Raw genomic sequence first — 17449 nt, 5'->3', positions numbered from 1 at the left:
CTATGCACTTAATCCTATCCGACAGGCGAAAATCCAGATAAGTTTTGATGGCTAACAACTACTGCTCCCCCTCACACCTGCCGCTAAAATTATTATTGATTCGATTTTTTACTACCACTACGCTGCAATTCATTGCTTATTGATTTCCATTACCATTAGTATCTATCTATTTATCCAGATACTGGTTACTATTACTGCTGTTTACAGTAACCTTCAGAAAGTATTCATACCCCATGACTTATTCCACATTTAGTTGTGTTACAGCCTGAATCCCATAATGGAAAAGTTAAAATGTTTTTTGATTTTTTTGCAAATGTATTAAAAATGAAATACAGAAATAGCTAATTTACATAAGTATTCACACCCATGATTCCATTTTTTGAAGAAGCGCCTTTGGTAGCGATGACAGCTGTGAGTCTTCAGGTCTTGCCATACATTTTCATGTGGATTAAAGTCTAAACTAACTCGGCCACTCAGGAACATTCACCATCTTAGTATGCAACTCCAGTGTAGATTTGGCTTTGTGTTTTAGGTTATTGTCCAGCTGAAAGGTGAACTAATCTCCCAGTATCTGGTGGAAAGCAGAATGAACCAGGTTTTTCCCTAGGATTTTGCCTGTGCTTAGTTCCATTCTGTTTCTTTTTTACCCAGAAATCTTTTGCAGTATTACTTTAGCGCCTTGTTGCAAACAGGATTAAAATTTGTATTCTGTACAGGCTTCCTTATTTCCCCCCCGTCAATTAGGTTAGTATTGTGTAGTAACTACAATGTCGTTGATCCATTCTCAGTTTCCTCCTATCACAGCCATTCAACTCTATGACATTTACATTTTAGTAATTTAGCACACACTTTTATCCAGAGCGACTTACAAGAGCAATTAGGGTTAAGTGGCTCACTCAAGGGCACATCGACAGATTTTTCACCTAGTCGGCTTGAGGATTCGATCCAGCGACCTTTCGGGTACTGGCCCAACACTCTTAATCGCTAGGCTACCTGCCACCCTTTATGGGGGAGGGAGGAAATTTTTATGACTTGCCAGTAGTAAGATTTGAGTTCAATATCCAAGAAGACAAGGCTGTAGCTTTCAAATGATTTGTCACTTTCTATTTTATGATGAATATTTTACTTTATTTTTTCATTTGGGGGGTGTACCCCCATACTCACCAGGCCTTGTACATGACCCAAAACAACCGCTCAGAGTTTAACAGGTTTTAAAGTGGTAGAAAAATGTATTTTCTAACTCAAAATATGTCACTAAACCACGACTTATGACGCGAGGGACAAGACAATTTCATGGTACTGACCGTGTTCGACAATCTATTTAAAAAATGGTTTGCAATATAAATGTCTTACATATGTTTTATTAAAAATAAAACCATTAAATAAATACAATTTTAAAAATAATATTGCATAAAAAGAGCAAGGCTTATAAGTGAAATTAGTTGTTTAAGGCAGAATAAGATCGTGTGATTGGAATAGTGGCCAATAATACTCATCAACACACGAACAAAGATGTTAGTTATTTGGTCAGATAGGCTGAGAGCAAATTCTGCTGTTTTTTTTTCAAACAGAATCAAAATCTTTGGCTCCAAGGAACAGTGTAGTAGAACTCTGCATTGAAGATCAAATCATCGCCTTCTCGGCTATTGACATGTAGGGTCTTGCAGAGAAACATAATAAGGAATTCCGGTTACAAAGTTTATTCACAACACAGCAAGCATAAGAGCTGCATCGGCCTGTTTGAAAATGGTTGTTTCAAATTTCAAAATGCGCGAATCACAGGTTGTAAGGTGAGAAATACTTCAAATGAGTAACATTATCACAGCCATGTAATTGCCACTCGTTTCCTCGCGTTATTCATCTGGAACGGGCCAACCTTGTGAAATGCAAGTGTGGAGCTATGCTAGCTGCTGGCTAGCTCATTGGCTAGCTCTTTGAAAACAATGACAACTGCTGTGCTAACACATGACTTGTGTAATAATAACAAGATAACAACCTGACAAGTATTATATTATATTCCTATGGAATCCATCTTTATTTATCCATATACTTGCTAGCTATTAACTTTAGCCACTGCTATTACTTTCACACCACATTCATAATATTGCGTTTAGATGTAGGTCAACTTTAGTCTAATTATGTAATCAAAGAGCCAACCCCTTTCTACAACTTGCATCAAATATGTCTTCTGCTCTCTGCATTTGGACTGCTCTCACAGTGGATGTCAGTCACTGATACCATCATGTTGTGACTTAGCTTGTAAAAAAAAACGCAATAGTTCGCAGGAAGCCAGAAGTTAAATCGAATTACATTCCAACTTATTCTGTTGATTGTCTGTATGTTTGAACCCTTGTGCAGTAGGGAATTTGAGAAAAACAGAATGGAATGTATAATTAAACAGAATTTCCAAATGTGTGTCTGTTGGAGACTCATTCAGTTCCTCTCTGCTTACCTCATGTCAAAATAAAAGTCTTGCTTTTTTGTGCAGGTATGGTGCACGTGCAGGACTTTTATTTTAGTATGAAGTAAGCAGCGAGCAAGTGAGTCTACAACATACCTGCACAAAGAAGCAGATTTGTGTTTTTTTTTTTTCCTGCACAAGGACCTACCCTACGGACAATCGGAATAGTAAATTGAATTAGATTTAACTCCTGGCCTTTGGAGGACTATTCTGTTTTTTTGCAAGCTAATATCTTGCAACATTAGTGTGTAAATACTAGTTAAAAGTAGCTATATACTTGCTAAAAGTAGCTACTTGGGACTGTGGCAAGAGCCTTATGTAATGAGGACTCTGTCTCTTTAGCCTGGGTGATCTACCCCCATGCTATATCTATTTTCTCCTGCTGAATAATCCTAATTGGCTTGTTATAGGTGCAGCCTATCTCACAGGCTCTGTATGTCATGCCCTCTGTCCATTATGTGTGTGTGTCTCTCTCTCTCGTTCTCCCCCTCGCTCTCTCTTTCTTTCTCTCCTCTCTCAGCTCCCAGAGAATCCAGGCAGTTAACACCAATGCAGAGAGCAGCTTGGAGAGGTTCAAGGCCTATGCAGTCTTCCAGGAGATAAAAAAGAAGCTGGAGGAGGTATCTTCATTACTGTGTGTTATCTGTTTCAGTTATCAATTATTGCTTCATCCTCTAAAGTAGGCTAAAATGGCATAAAATGAAACAATGGCTATTGGAATATGTCCTGCTTATGCTGCAAACCTGTTTTGCTTATGCTGCAAACCTGCTTATGCTGCAAACCTGTTATGCTGCAAATCCTGTTTTCACACCAACATGTTTAGACCTCTTTTCTGTTCCTTTTCACTGAAAATGTGTATATTGTGACCTCTGATCCATTTCCTCCACACTACAGCCATATGAGTGTTATTCATCTTGATCATACCGTACTACATGAAGGAGACAACCTATTTCCATTTCTCTTTCCACTTCGACTGCAGCACACATGGATCCCTTCCCGGAAACAGGCTTTTCTCCATGTCATACAATGATAAAGTTATGTTGTTTGAACCAATCAGATAAATGGTCCTGCACTCTATAAAGTTGTGTGTTTATTGGCAGCTGCTTTGCTCATTCTGACCTCATTACTACTATAAACATCACAAGCTAGATGATGGCAGATCTCTCTCCCCCTCACTTGCTCTCTCTCGCCATCTCAGTTTCTCGCTATCTCTATCTCTCGCCTTAACACAGCCTAGCCATCAGTGAACAGCAGTGCTGTTGGGTCCAAAATACACAACTAGACCTCTATTACACAGACAGAAATAAATGGAACCAAACTAGTCTGCAACTCTTTTGACTCTGGATGTGTAACATTCATCTCTTGTAAGGATGCACGATATATCAGTGAACATATCGGAATCGGTCGATATTAGCTAAAAATGCCAACATCGGTATCAGCCCAACGTCTAGTTTAACGCCCCATTGTGCAAAACCGATGTCAAAGCTGACGTGCATACCTATATAACGTAGGTACATGACATAATGATGCCATGTAAAATCTGAGCTATATGTGCAACACAGCATTCTTAAACTAGCCCACAATGTCTGCTGTGTGGATGGAGCAGTCATTTCAAAGAGTAACAACATTTCAGCGAGACAACTCCAAGGCGAAATCCATTAAAGCCAAGATAATGGAATTCATTGCCATTGACAATCAACTGTTCTCTGTCGTGGGTGATGTTGGCTTTTGCCAACTGGTCGAGCACCGGTACATGCTACCAAGTGCGTTATTTTTCAGATGGTTCCCTATCGGCGTTACACAGTAATAGCATCACTGCTGTTAGCTTCACGACATACATACTATGGAATGCCGTTTGGGTCTTTGCGTGTTAAAAAAGATGTACAAAAAAGTCTGCAAACACTGGCCACGAATGATGTGTTTACAATACCGCGACCGCAACTTCTGGGGTAGCTAGCTTTAGCCACAGCAATACAACCAGCCTGAAAACCTGCAGTAGAACCTGCAGTCATTTTCATTATTCTTAGCAATGGTTTAGGAATCCTTGTAAGTAAGTATTAGCTAGGTAGCCACTTGTTTGCCTATTGAAATTGAACTTCAGTTCATGAAAATACATAGCTAGCCAGCTACCTAACCCTGTTGCCCAAAGCTAACGTTATAAGCAGCCAGGTAGCTTCATCTGGCTGGTGAGGCTTGACCGCACTGGGTTATGTGTTGTGAAGCTAGCCACAATAAGGATAAGGCCCAATATTGGAATTTGCAGTTTGGTTCAAAATAAAGGTATGTCATTGAAAGTAATGCAAATGAATACAAATAGTAGAATTATGCATACAATTCCACTATTGTGGCTAATCCTTACTTTGGCTAGCTTCACATAGATGGGTCTGACCACCATTTAATCAAATAAGAACTGTCTTATAAATTAGGGTTATTTTTAAATGACACCTAGCTATATCGGTAGCTAGCTAACTATAGCTACTGAAACAGGACGTCGTTTTGCTATGTTTTTGGGGAAGAACATTGTTTGCATCCATGAGCTAGCTAGCTTTTTTTATGACCAGCACTGTAGGTGCGCGATACAACTTTTCCAGCATCATAGCATACGTATCGATGAATCGTTGTGACATATGAAATACGAGTGATAGTGTAATCAATGTGTAATAACTACATAAAAAATGTGTGAACCCGTTTAAATTATTATGTGACGTGCACTCATATTCAGGTCCTGATTGGTCAACAAGCTTATTTGACACATCAAATAGTGTTATTTGAACTGTTAAATAGTATATTTTCTGACACGCAAATACCCAAACGGCGTCCCATAGAAATCCTGGTTGAGGATGAAATGACTGAACAAATGAACAACGAAACGGCACAGCACGTAAGTGAAAGAAATAGGTTTTGATTATGTTTTACTGGTAATGGGTAGATACGTAAATATCAACAAAATAACTTTTTGATAAGTGTGTGTGTGTGTGTGTAATTTTTATTTAACTAGGCAAGTCAGTTAAGAACAAATTCTTATTTACAATGACGGCCAAACCAGGTGATGCTGGACCAATTGTGCGCCGCCCTATGGGACTCCCAATCACGACCGGATGTGATACAGCCTGGATTCGAACCAGGGACTGTAGTGATGCCTCTTGCACTGAAATGCAGGGCCTTAGACCTTAGACCGTGTGTGTGTTAACTATTTAATTGTACTAGAATGCTTAAAAGGCTGCTAAAATGTTTAATATCGGTATCTGTTTTTTTTTTGCAAGGTAAATATCGGAAATCGGAATCGGCCAAAAATGTCATATCGGTGCATCACTAATCTCTTGTCCTACTTTAGATTTTACAAGTCTGTCTGGCAGCAGTGGAGCAGTGCTGGCTATCTGGTTCCCATTAGGATCTCTGTTTTGGTGTAATGGTATTCTACTACTATGTATCTGATAATCCACAGATTAATACAATATTGATACCTATCTAGACTGGGAGAATATGTAATTACAGGAAAATAAACATTCTATTCCTTGTTACACATGTTCAGAAAATTGTTTTCCAGTAGCCTAATTGATCATTAATGAATGATTTAGTATGTGTGTTTTCAGTGTGTGTTTCCAGTGAATTCTTTGCAGTTCTTTTAATGATTTTACAAAGCCCATGGATCAAAGAATGGTTTAACTAAATATTAAATGTCTTGTTAGGGACACATATTTTTTTTTTTTGCTGTTGCCTAACATCAGTCCTTTTTCCCCCCCATATTTGGACATGACATTATGATATAGTACTCATTATCATTCTTATGACTTATACTGCCTTGTATCTCTGTGTAGGATGGGGAGTCATTTGTGAAGAAGATTGGGGGGGTGTTTGCCTTCAAGGTAAAGGATGGTCCGGATGGTGAAGAGGCGACCTGGATAGTGGACGTGAAGAATGGCAAGGGTTGCGTTCACAATGACACAGGTAAGAACAGCAAGGGCTGTGTCCACAACGACAGGTCAGAATGAGAGGTTTCGTCCACATTGACAGTAAGAATGTAAAAAGCTAGTTGTATTTTCACAGGCTGTATTGTGATTGTTGTGGGCTCTCTGTATTTCTCCCATTCTTGCTCGCCTCTTCCTCTCCTCCTTCTCCCCTTCTAGCAAAGAAAGCGGACTGCACCATTGCCATGTTGGATGCAGACCTGCTGTCCTTGATGACGGGGAAAATGAACCCACAGACAGTAAGTATTACCTGGCCTTGGTGTGGCGTGACTCAACAAACTCTTTTCCCCCATAGTTGTTAGTAGCGGACTTCTGCTGTTATTACTTTAGGGAGTTGATATGCTGTATTTTAGTCAGTCTCTTTGTTTAAGTTTGCAAACTTAAACAATCTTCTTAGACTTATGGGTGTGAGGAAGGCTGTCTATATTCTAATTGGTCCATTTCAATATTTAGGTTTTACACAATGGCGTGGGCTGTACTCCTGCTCTTCATGACCTCTCATTTGACTTAATTTCTTTAGTCAGTCAGTCAGCCAGCCAACAAGCCAGCCAGTCAGACATACTGGCTAACAGTACGCTAGCTAACAAGCTTCAACACTTTTTTCAACACAGTTTTTACATTTAAATGATTATTCAAAATTCTTGCCGCCAACAGAATGTTATATACATACTGTACAGATCCTTTCGGAATAGTATTCAGGCCCTTTGACTTTTTCCACATTTTGTTATGTTTCAGCCTTATTCAAAATATTATTTAAAAAAAAGTTTTTACCCAGCACTCTACACACAATTACCCAATACCCCAAAGTGAAAACTTAAAAAAAAAACTGATACCTTATTTACATAAGAATTCAGATCCTATGCTATGAGACTTGAAATTGAGCTCAGGTGCATCCTGTTTCCATTAAGCATCCTTGAGATGTTTCTACAACTTTATTGAGTCCAATTCAATTGTTTAGACATGTTTTGGAAAGGGACACACATCAATATAAGGTCCCACAGTTGAAAGTACGTGTCAGAGCAAAAACCAAGCCAAGAGTTTGAAGAAATTATCTGTAGAGCTCCGAGACAGGAATTTGTCGAGGCACAGATCTGGGGAAGTGTACCAAAACATTTCTGCAGCATTGAAGGTCCCAAAGAACACAGTGGCCTCCATCATTCTTAAATATAAGAAGTTTGGAACCAACAAGGATCTTCCTAGAGCTGGCCGCCTGGCCAAACTGAACAATCAGGGGGGAAGGGCCTTGGTCAGGGAGGTGACCAAGAACCCGATGGTCACTCTGCCAGAGCTCTAAAGTACCGCTGTGGAGATGGGAGAACCTTCCAGAAGGACAAAGATCTCTGCAGCTCTCCACCAATCAGGCCTTTATGGTAGAGTGGCCAGATGGAAGCCACACACCTGTAAAAGGCAAATGACAGTCCGCTTGGAGTTTGCTAAAAGGCACCTAAAGGACTCTCAGACCATGAGAAACAAGATTCTCTGTTCTGATGAAACCAAGATTGAACTATTTAGCCTGAATGCCTAGCGTCACACCTGGAGGAAACTTGGCACCATCCCTATGGTGAAGCAAGGTGGTGGCAGCATCATGCTCTGGCTATGTTTTTCAGTGGCAGGGACTGGACAAGATCGAGGCAAAGATTAACGGAGCAAAGTACAGAGAGATCCTTGATGATAATTTGCTCCAGAGCACTCAGGACCTGAGACTTGGGCAAAGGTTCACCTTCCAACAGGACAGTGACCCTAAGCACACAGCCAACACAATGCAGGAGTGGCTTCGGGAAAAGTCCAGAGCCTGGACTTGAACCCGATCGAACATCTTTGGAGAGACTTGAAAATAGCTGTGCAGCGATGCTCCCCATCCAACTTGACAGAGCTTGAGAGGATCTGCAGAGAAGAATGGGAGAAACTCCCCAAATACAGGTGTGCCAAGCTTGTAGCGTCGTACCCAAGAACACTCGAGGCTGTAATCGCTGCCAAGGGTGCTTCAACAAAGTACTGAGGAAAGAGTCTGAATAGTTACGTAAAAATGTATTTAAAAAAATATATATTTGCAAAAATGTTTACAAACCTGTTTTTGCTGTGTCATTATGGGGTATTGTGTATAGATTGATGAGGGGGGAAAAACTATGTAATCAATTTTAGAATAAGGCTGTAATGTAACAAAACGTGGAAAAGTTAAGGGGTCTGAATACTATCCGAAGGCTAAGTATACAAAACATTAAGAACACCTGCTCTTTCCATGACAGACTGACCAGTCGAAAGCTATGATCCCTTATTGATGTCACTTATTTTCTATTGTGTTATTGACTGTACGCTTGCATGTGTAACTCTGTACTGTTGTTTGTGTCGCACTGCTTTGTTTTATCTTGGCCAGGTCGCAGTTGTAAATTAGAACTTGTTCTCAACTAGTTTACCTGGTTAAATAAAGGTGAAGAAAAAAAAACTTGTTACATTTATTTCAATCAGTGTAGATGAAGGGGAGGAGATGGGTTAAATACGTTCTTTTCAAGCCTTGAGACAATTGAGACAAGGATTGTGTATTCAGAGGGTGAATGAGCAAGACAAAAGATTTAAGTGCCTTTGAACGGGGTGTGGTAGTAGGTGTCAGGTGCACCGGTTTGTGTCAAGAACTTCATTCAACACTTGGGTTTTTCACACTCAACAGTTTCCCTGTGTATCGAGTGGTCCACCACCCAAAGGACATTCAGCCGACTTGACATTTTTTTAAAGTATTTGGCGTAATTTTCTTGATAAAACGCTTCACTTGTTGATTAACTTCATCAACACAGTCTAGACTTTTGCTATGGGGCACAGTCTTTACTAGCCAGATCCCAACACTGGCCTCTTGATAGGTGATCCCTTTAGAAAAGAGCCCATTAACCTTATTGTTTCTTAAGTAGAACACGTTCTGGAAAATAAAAGAACGGGTTCAATATGAGTAACGCTGCGGTCAACGTCTGTGTCAATGTCTGTGTTATTTTACTTTTAATTTGCTCTGTTTGTAGGTATGTCTGATTTTAATGGACTTTTGTATACTAAATTGTAGTATAGGAACTCGGCTGTGAATTTGTAAGGTTTGTTCAGGACTCTCCAACCCTGTTCCTGGAGAGCTACCGTACTGTAGGTTTTCACTCCAACCCTAATCTAGCGTACCTGATTTGTAATAATTAGCTGGTTGATAAGCTGCACCAGGTTAGTTACAACTGGGGTTGGAGCAAAAAATCGACAGGAGGATGGCTCTCCAGGAAGAGGGTTGAGATCTTCATAGTGCAATGATTTCATGCTTGTTTACCTTAGATCCAACTGTACTATTATCTATCATTCAAAAGGTTGACCATGGTCCATTTCTTCTCTAGTTTTCCCCCATTTTATATAATGGTGCTTTTGTAATGGAGGATAGGTGGAACTACGGTCTCACCAAGGAAACCTCCAGGGTCTATCGTTGTTGCTTAAGCCGGGTGTACACTACACAAGTACATTGAGTACATCAGACAACGTGTTCACACTTGTAGCTCTGAGAAGGCCTGCATGCTTAGTGCTCACTCTCTTATTGAGCTGTAGCCTATATTGGGCAATACAGCGGGGAGAGATTTGTCCACGAAGGCTGCCTGTTTAGTTAATCTGGTTTCACTTTTCCCAGTGGTTTTTCACACGCTGGGTGCAGTGCCAAAACCGTTAGGGTCACTGGGTTAGTGCTGCCTGCCACACAAGGCACACAAGGCACAGGATATGCAGATCCTGCTGCTGCCCCACTCTCCACACTGATGTTAATTTCTCCAGTTTAACTCTTTAAACCAGACAGGAACACACACTACCGGAGTATAGTGCAGGTCAGGAATCATTTCAAAATGGTTTGTTTTCCGACCCACTCCAGAAGAGTATTTCCTCATTGTGTTGTCTGCAGTGTGACTTACTTTCCACTGCTCAAAATGGAGGCTGCACTTTGACGAACAACTGTTTGGAGAGATGAATTGTGTGTGCAACATATGTGTTTGTGTGTTTAATAAAAAAAAGTATTGTGCTATGCCCTCCCAAAAAGCATCTGTGAAATTAGTCTTGCTTGCTCTCTCTCTCTCTGTGTTTTGATTCTAATGACTGACTCTCTATTCTGATCCTTAGGCGTTCTTCCAGGGCAAGCTGAAGATCACAGGGAATATGGGAATGGCCATGAAGCTCCAGAGTTTGCAGTTGCAGCCAGGCAAAGCCAAGCTGTGAGGTAGAACCTGGGGCTACAGTCAGAGGTTACCTCCCTAGCACTAGTCTAGTGTCAGATCTTCATATCCTAACCTGAACCACTAGGGGTTACAACAACAAAACTGGTCCCAGACCTGCACTAAGGGGTAACTTCTACCATTTCTCTAGCTCAACAGCAACCACCCCCATCCAACTCTAGTAGTTTGAGGAGAGGAAGGATGAGGATGTGAGGAGAGAATGATGAGATGGAATAATGGATGAAGAGAAAGACTTTTCTCCCTTTCGCTCTCTCTGACCCCTCTGTCTTTTTCTAATATATTAATGACCAGAACACACTAGACTCGAAAGATATACTATAAGGGTGCACTCTAATCTCACTCTCCCAACTGTGTAGTTAGGGGGCTAAGCCTACAAATCTGGGTGAAACCCTATTGTATTTGATGCCGTTTATTATTATTCGGGTTCTTCCATAAATTGTGTGGGGAAAAAATATAATTCACGTCAGTTGGCCCAGGCGGGTGGATCTTTGCAAGATGGTAAAAGGCCAAGGGCCAAACCCTCTCATGCAACGCCATGCCAATTGGCCACATGGTGGCACTATAGCAAGCGATTGAAAATGCTAACTTTGAAAGGTCACAACCCTCACCCCGTGTGACCTAGAGTCCTAAAATTTGCTACATAGGACCCTCTCCTCACAAGGAACATATTTGCCTCCAGGACCCTGAAGGTCTGCTATGATAGATTTTCTGCCATTTTAGAATTTTGTAAAAAAAAAAAACACAAAATATTACTCCTCTGGCACCAAATGACACATCTGTACAACACTTAATACATGGCATCTATGGACCAAGCTCTCACATGTTTTTCCAGGACAGCATGTCAAACAACATGGCTGCTACTGATCAATAAACATTCATGTGGGTGTGTTCTGGCACATGAATGCATATAAATCCGAAACCGATATTCGTATTGTAACAAGTTGGTACACATGTTCCAAACACTGTCAAGACTCAACATCTATGCACATTCAGATCGACCAAACAATGGCGCTATAACGGGCACATGTTTATCTCTCTTGATCCTTTTTAAGACCGATGAGTCTAGCTAGCTAAGTTATAAAGTGTGATTCAGTTTGGCCACATGGTGGCATTGTTGGACAGAATCATTCATGCAAGCACATTGACTCATAGAACCCATATTGTTTGAGAAAGATTCTTGGAAAATATTACATTAAAAGCGTGATCTGTTTGATTTTGAGCTCTGATAATTGGCAAGCTTGGTAAGGAGTACAGAAGTAGCTCGTCCTAGGGCAGTTTATCCAATTTGTTCTGATGGTGGAAAAGTGGGCCCACAGCTTGATCCCCGGCATTGCATCTTCCAGTTATATTTTTATATTAATTCAGTTTGATTTATTATGACTCAGAGAAGATCTGTTTGCATGAAAATGATGTAATGAATTTAATCATGCCCCTTAATCATGCCCCTCATCTGGCAATGTCTGATCTTTTTTCCCCCATTAAGTTTCATGTGTAAATGGATATATCATCGCTCTTGACGTTTGGGACAGCATAATTCATGTATTGTACTGTCTCAGAGCTGTGCTATAGTCGTTTCTCCCTATTCAGCCTTTATGAGATATAAAACACTAAAGTGCCTCTCAGGTGTGCAGTATCCCCTGTTACTTTATGAACAAGTGTAAAACTATTGATAAGGTCTCATCTGATTCATAAAATCTGAAATACACCTGAATGGATGAACCACTGAATTAATGTTACTGTGTTACTTTCAGACATGTTGTTGAGACTGTGACCACCTGAATGACTCATGATGCTAAAGTGATTTATCCTAAATAAACTCTCTTTTACTTGCTAATAAATGCTGTTTAAAAATGGTATTCTCCCTCTTTAAAAATGGTTTACTCGTAGATAGGCATGAAGGATAGGAGGACTCATAGATGGTGAGAAATACAGAGGTGAAAGTTGCAGATCCCAATTACTGGAGGCCATACATAGTCTGGAGTCTGCAGCTCTACCACTAACCATTCTTTTTTTCCCTTGAAAATGTTTTAGGTTTGTTATATACTATCCTTTATCATTTTCCCCTAACCCTACCACCGCTCGCTCCCCTAATTGGAGTAAACTAATGGACAACAACACTTAGGCTTCTACTTCCAGATTATACATACTATATACATTTTACGGACAGTATATTTTACATTAGTTATAATTTGTTTGTTTTTAGTCCCATCCTTCAGCTACCCTCAACCCCTCCCATCTATCTCTGAAAACCATTGAGTTTTGATTTCTATTTGCCATATATTTTTTCAACTGTGATGTTTCACAAAAGTCCGGAACCTTTCTATTCTCATAGCTTCTACAGATTGTAAATTAAAGATAAACATTTTCAGAATTAACTCCAGGTAAATGTTGCTTTACTTCAACCAGTCCTGAACCTGCGACCACAAACAATCTACATATGGTCAGTACCAAAACGAAGCATCTAATGATTCTGTCTCTTCACAGCAAAATCTGCAGAGCTGGGATGGTTGTATCCCCTAAATATATTTTTTTATTTTTTATTTCACCTTTATTTAACCAGGTAGGCAAGTTGAGAACAAGTTCTCATTTACAACTGCGACCTGGCCAAGATATGGCAAAGCAGTTCGACACATACAACAACACAGAGTTACACATGGAGTAAAACATAGTCAATAATACAGTATAAAAATAAGTCTATATACAATGTGAGCAAGTGAGGTGAGATAAGGGAGGTAAAGGCAAAAAAGGCCATGGTGGCGAAGTAAATACAATATAGCAAGTAAAACACTGGAATGGTTGATTTGCAGTGGAAGAATGTGCAAAGTAGAGATAGAAATAATGGGGTGCAAAGGAGAAAAATATATAAATACAGTAGGAAAAGAGGTAGTTGTTTGGGCTAATTTATAGATGGGCTATGTACAGGTGCAGTAATCTGTGAGCTGCTCTGACAGCTGGTGCTTAAAGCTAGTGAGGGAGATAAGTGTTTCCAGTTTCAGTGATTTTTGTAGTTCGTTCCAGTCATTGGCAGCAGAGAACTGGAAGGAGAGGCGGCCAAAGGAAGAATTGGTTTTGGGGGTGACCAGAGAGCTATACCTGCTGGAGCTCGTGCTACAGTTGGGTGCTGCTATGGTGACCAGCGAGCTGAGAAAAGGGGGACTTTACCTAGCGGGGTCTTGTAGATGACCTGGAGCCAGTGGGATTGTCGACGAGTATGAAGCGAGGGCCAGCCAACGCGAGCGTACAGGTAGTATATGGGTAGTATATGGGGCTTTGGTGACAAAACGGATGGCACTGTGATAGACTGCATCCAATTTATTGAGTAGGGTATTGGAGGCTATTTTATAAATGACATTGCCGAAGTCGAGGATTGGTAGGATGGTCAGTTTTACAAGGGTATGTTTGGCAGCATGAGTGAAGGATGCTCTTTTGTGAAATAGGAAGAAGCCAATTCTAGATTAAACTTTGGATTTGAGATGTTTGATGTACACACAATGTACACACTGTTCAAAAGTTTGGGGTCACATAGAAATGTCCTTGTTATTAAAATAAAAGCAAATTTTTTGTCCATTAAAATAACATCAAATTGATCAGAAATACAGTGTAGACACTGTTAATGTTGTAAATGACTATTGTAGCTGAAAACGGCAGATTTTTTATGGAATATCTACATAGGCGTACAGAGGCCCATTATCAGCAATCATCACTCCTGTGTTCCAATGTCACGTTGTGTTAGCTAATCCAAGTTTATCATTTTAAAAGGCTAATTGAACAATTTTGCAATTACGTTAGCAGATCTGAAAACTGTTGTGCTGATTAAAGCAATAAAACGGTCCTTTAGACTAGTTGAGTATCTTGAGCATCAGCATTTGAGGGTTCGATTACAGGCTCAAAATGGCTAGAAACAAAGACCTTTCTTCTGGAACTCATCAGTCTGTTCTTGTTCTGAGAAATTAAGGCTATTCCATGTGAGAAATTGTCAAGAAACTGAAGATTTCGTACAACTCTGTGGTCAGATGAAGCAGAAGCTAAACTACAGGACTGTTTTGCTAGCAGACTGGAATATGTTCCGGGATTCTTCTGATGGCATTGAGGAGTACACCACATCAGTCACTGGCTTCATCAATAAGTGAATCGATGATGTCGTCACCACAGTGACTGTACGTACATACCCCAACCAGAAGCCATGGATTACAGGCAACATCCGCACTGAGCTAAAGGGTAGAGCTGTCACTCTTAAGGAGCAGGACTCTAACCCGGAAGCTGATAAGAAATCCCACGATGCCCTCCGACAAAGCATCAATACAGGACTAAGATCGAATCATACTACACCGGCTCCGACGCTCGTCGGAAGTGACAGGGCTTGCAAACTATTACAGACCACAAAGGGAAGCACAGCCACGAGCTGCCCAGTGACACGAGCCTACCAGACGAGCTAAATTACTTCTATGCTTGCTTCGAGGCAAGTAACATTGAAATATTCATGAGAGCATCAGTTGTTCTGGATGACTGTTTGATCGCGCTCTCCGCAGCCAATGCGAGAAAGACCGTTAAACAGGTCAACATTCACAAGGCCGTAGGGCCAGATGGATTACCAGGGCGTGTACTCTGAGCATGTGCTGACCAACTGGCAAGTGTCTTCACTGACATTTTCAACCTCTCTCTGTCCGAGTCTGTAATACCAACATGTTTCAAGCAGACCACCATAGTCCCTGTGCTCAAGAACACTAAGGTAACCAGCCTAAATGACTACTGACCTGTAGCACTCACGTCTGTAGCCATGAAGTGTTTTGAAAGGCTGGTCATGGCTCACATCAACACCATTATCCCAGAAACCTTAGACCCACTCCGATTTGCATACCGCCCCAACAAATCCACAGCAGATGCAATCTCTATTGCACTCCACACTGCCCTTTCACACCAGGACAAAATGAACACCTATATGAGAATGCTATTCATTGACTCGAGCTCAGCGTTCAACACCATAGTGCCCTCAAAGCTCATCACTAAGCTAAGGACCTTGGGACTAAACACCTCCCTCTGCAAACTGGATCCTGGACTTCCTGACGGGCCACCCCCAGGTGGTAAGAGTAGGCAACAACACATCCGCCACATCAGCGTCCACATCACCAACAAACTAACATGGTCCAAATACACCAAGACAGTCGTGAAGAGGGCACGACAAAACCTATTCCCCCTCAGAAGACTGAAAATATTTGGCATGGGTCCTCAGATCCTCAAAAGATTCTACAGCTGCACCATCAAGAGCATCCTGACGGGTTGCATCACTGCCTGGTATGGCAACTGCTCGGCCTACGACCGTAAGGCACTATACAGAGGGTAGTGCGTATGGCCCAGTACATCACTGGGGCCAAGCTTCCTGCCATCCAGGACCTTTAAACCAGGCAGTGTCAGAGGAAGGCCCTAAAAATTGTCAAAGACTCCAGCCACCCTAGTCATAGACTGATCGGCACGGCAAGCGTTACCAGAGCCCAAGTCTAGGTCCAAGAGGCTTCTAAACAGCTTCTACCCCCAAGCCATAAGACTCCTGAACATCTATGCAAATTGCCACCCAGACTATTCGCCCTGCTACTCTCTGTTAATTATCTATGCATCTGTCTTTTCTTCACGCAAATGATGGGGATTTGGGCCCATTCCAGAGAAACCAGTTTATCCTTCGCAGATACAGTCCTTAGCCATGGTATATTGGTATAATACCACAAACCCTGAGGTATCTTATTGCTATTATAAACTGGTTACCAACGTAATTATTATATTGTTAAAATTCCATAGGTCATATTATTGTGTTAATTCACAAGTTGAATCAAGTATGCTAGCTCTGGAAAATCTGGGGTTTACAAACCACTGATTTAGGTATCAGTTCTCAATTGACATAAGACATATGTGAGTCTTTCACACGACACCATCATTGGCCATAGTCATAGTTCATATCTAATGGAATAACACAACAGATTACATAAACTGTGATGTTACTCTCACTCACGGTTAAAAAAATAGAACTACCCAAAATATTCATACGTGCTGCTGCCCCAACATATTAATTATCACTAAAGGCCATGATACACTGTTTTTTTTTATCTTGCAATATTGCGGAGCAGTGTTGTGAGCAATAGTTGCTGCAACTAGTTTACATTTGAAAAATAGCAACTTTTAATATCTGGCGTATCTTGATCGGCAGTGCCACATAGTGGGCAATTTTTAGGAATCCTCCAAACAGGCCAGATATTGGTCATGTGATCAGCTCTTCCAAAATATTTTGGGAAAAATGGCGATTGTTTTTGAGCTCAAGCGAGAGAAAATGAACTCCAATGTTGGAGTAAAATGTTGGCTGTTCATGTCTCATATGTTGCTTATTTTATCATGATACATTAATACATACATACCATGTTCAGTTTTAAGTTGATATATGAAGTCTATTATTCATGTCCATGTTGGTCATTACGCATCCAGTGTCTCATACCCCACTCCAATGCCAGCTAAATTGCTTGGCAATATTGCCCCCAAAAATTACCAATGTATCATGGCCCTAAAAGAGCAAATAACCCTTTTGTGAACTGCAAAGAACCATTGAAGGGCTCAAAGGGGTTATTTGAGTCATTATGGTTCCACATAGAACCATCATCTTTCCCAAAGAACCCTTGAGGAACCCTCTTTTCTTAGTGTGCACTGTATCATAAAAAAAAAATAGATTTAATCCTCTAATATCATGGAGAGCCTTGCCTCCAAATGTGTCATAATTCAGCCAGAATATCCTCTGAGAAGTGTCAGAG

The 17449-nt window shown here is 40.8% G+C and overlaps 1 protein-coding gene across 1 annotated transcript; it reads left to right on the top strand.

Moving 5' to 3' along the window:
* The first annotated feature begins 1628 nt into the window (after window positions 1-1628).
* LOC110521778 (non-specific lipid-transfer protein) lies at window positions 1629-12517 on the top strand. Its single transcript, XM_021599631.2, has 5 exons — window positions 1629-1790; window positions 2982-3081; window positions 6280-6409; window positions 6589-6668; window positions 10549-12517. Exons 1-5 carry the CDS (start codon window positions 1747-1749, stop codon window positions 10642-10644), a joined length of 450 nt encoding a protein of 149 aa, XP_021455306.1. The 5' UTR covers window positions 1629-1746; the 3' UTR covers window positions 10645-12517.
* The last annotated feature ends 4932 nt before the right edge of the window (window positions 12518-17449 follow it).

The sequence above is a fragment of the Oncorhynchus mykiss genome, chromosome 30, assembly GCF_013265735.2.
Source record: "Oncorhynchus mykiss isolate Arlee chromosome 30, USDA_OmykA_1.1, whole genome shotgun sequence".
NCBI classification, from domain to species: Eukaryota; Metazoa; Chordata; class Actinopteri; order Salmoniformes; family Salmonidae; genus Oncorhynchus; species Oncorhynchus mykiss.
The sequence above is the reverse complement of the archived record's forward strand: the minus strand, read 5'-3'. Positions and strand labels throughout refer to the sequence as shown.

Excerpts from the sequence above, each read along its gene's own strand:
- LOC110521778 (XM_021599631.2), top strand. The coding sequence starts at position 1,747 with ATGGTTGTTTCAAATTTCAAAATGCGCGAATCACAGGTTGTAAG. Across the intron at positions 3,082-6,279 it reads TAAAAAAGAAGCTGGAGGAG|GATGGGGAGTCATTTGTGAA; the intron begins GTATCTTCATTA and ends ATCTCTGTGTAG. Across the intron at positions 6,410-6,588 it reads TTGCGTTCACAATGACACAG|CAAAGAAAGCGGACTGCACC; the intron begins GTAAGAACAGCA and ends CTCCCCTTCTAG.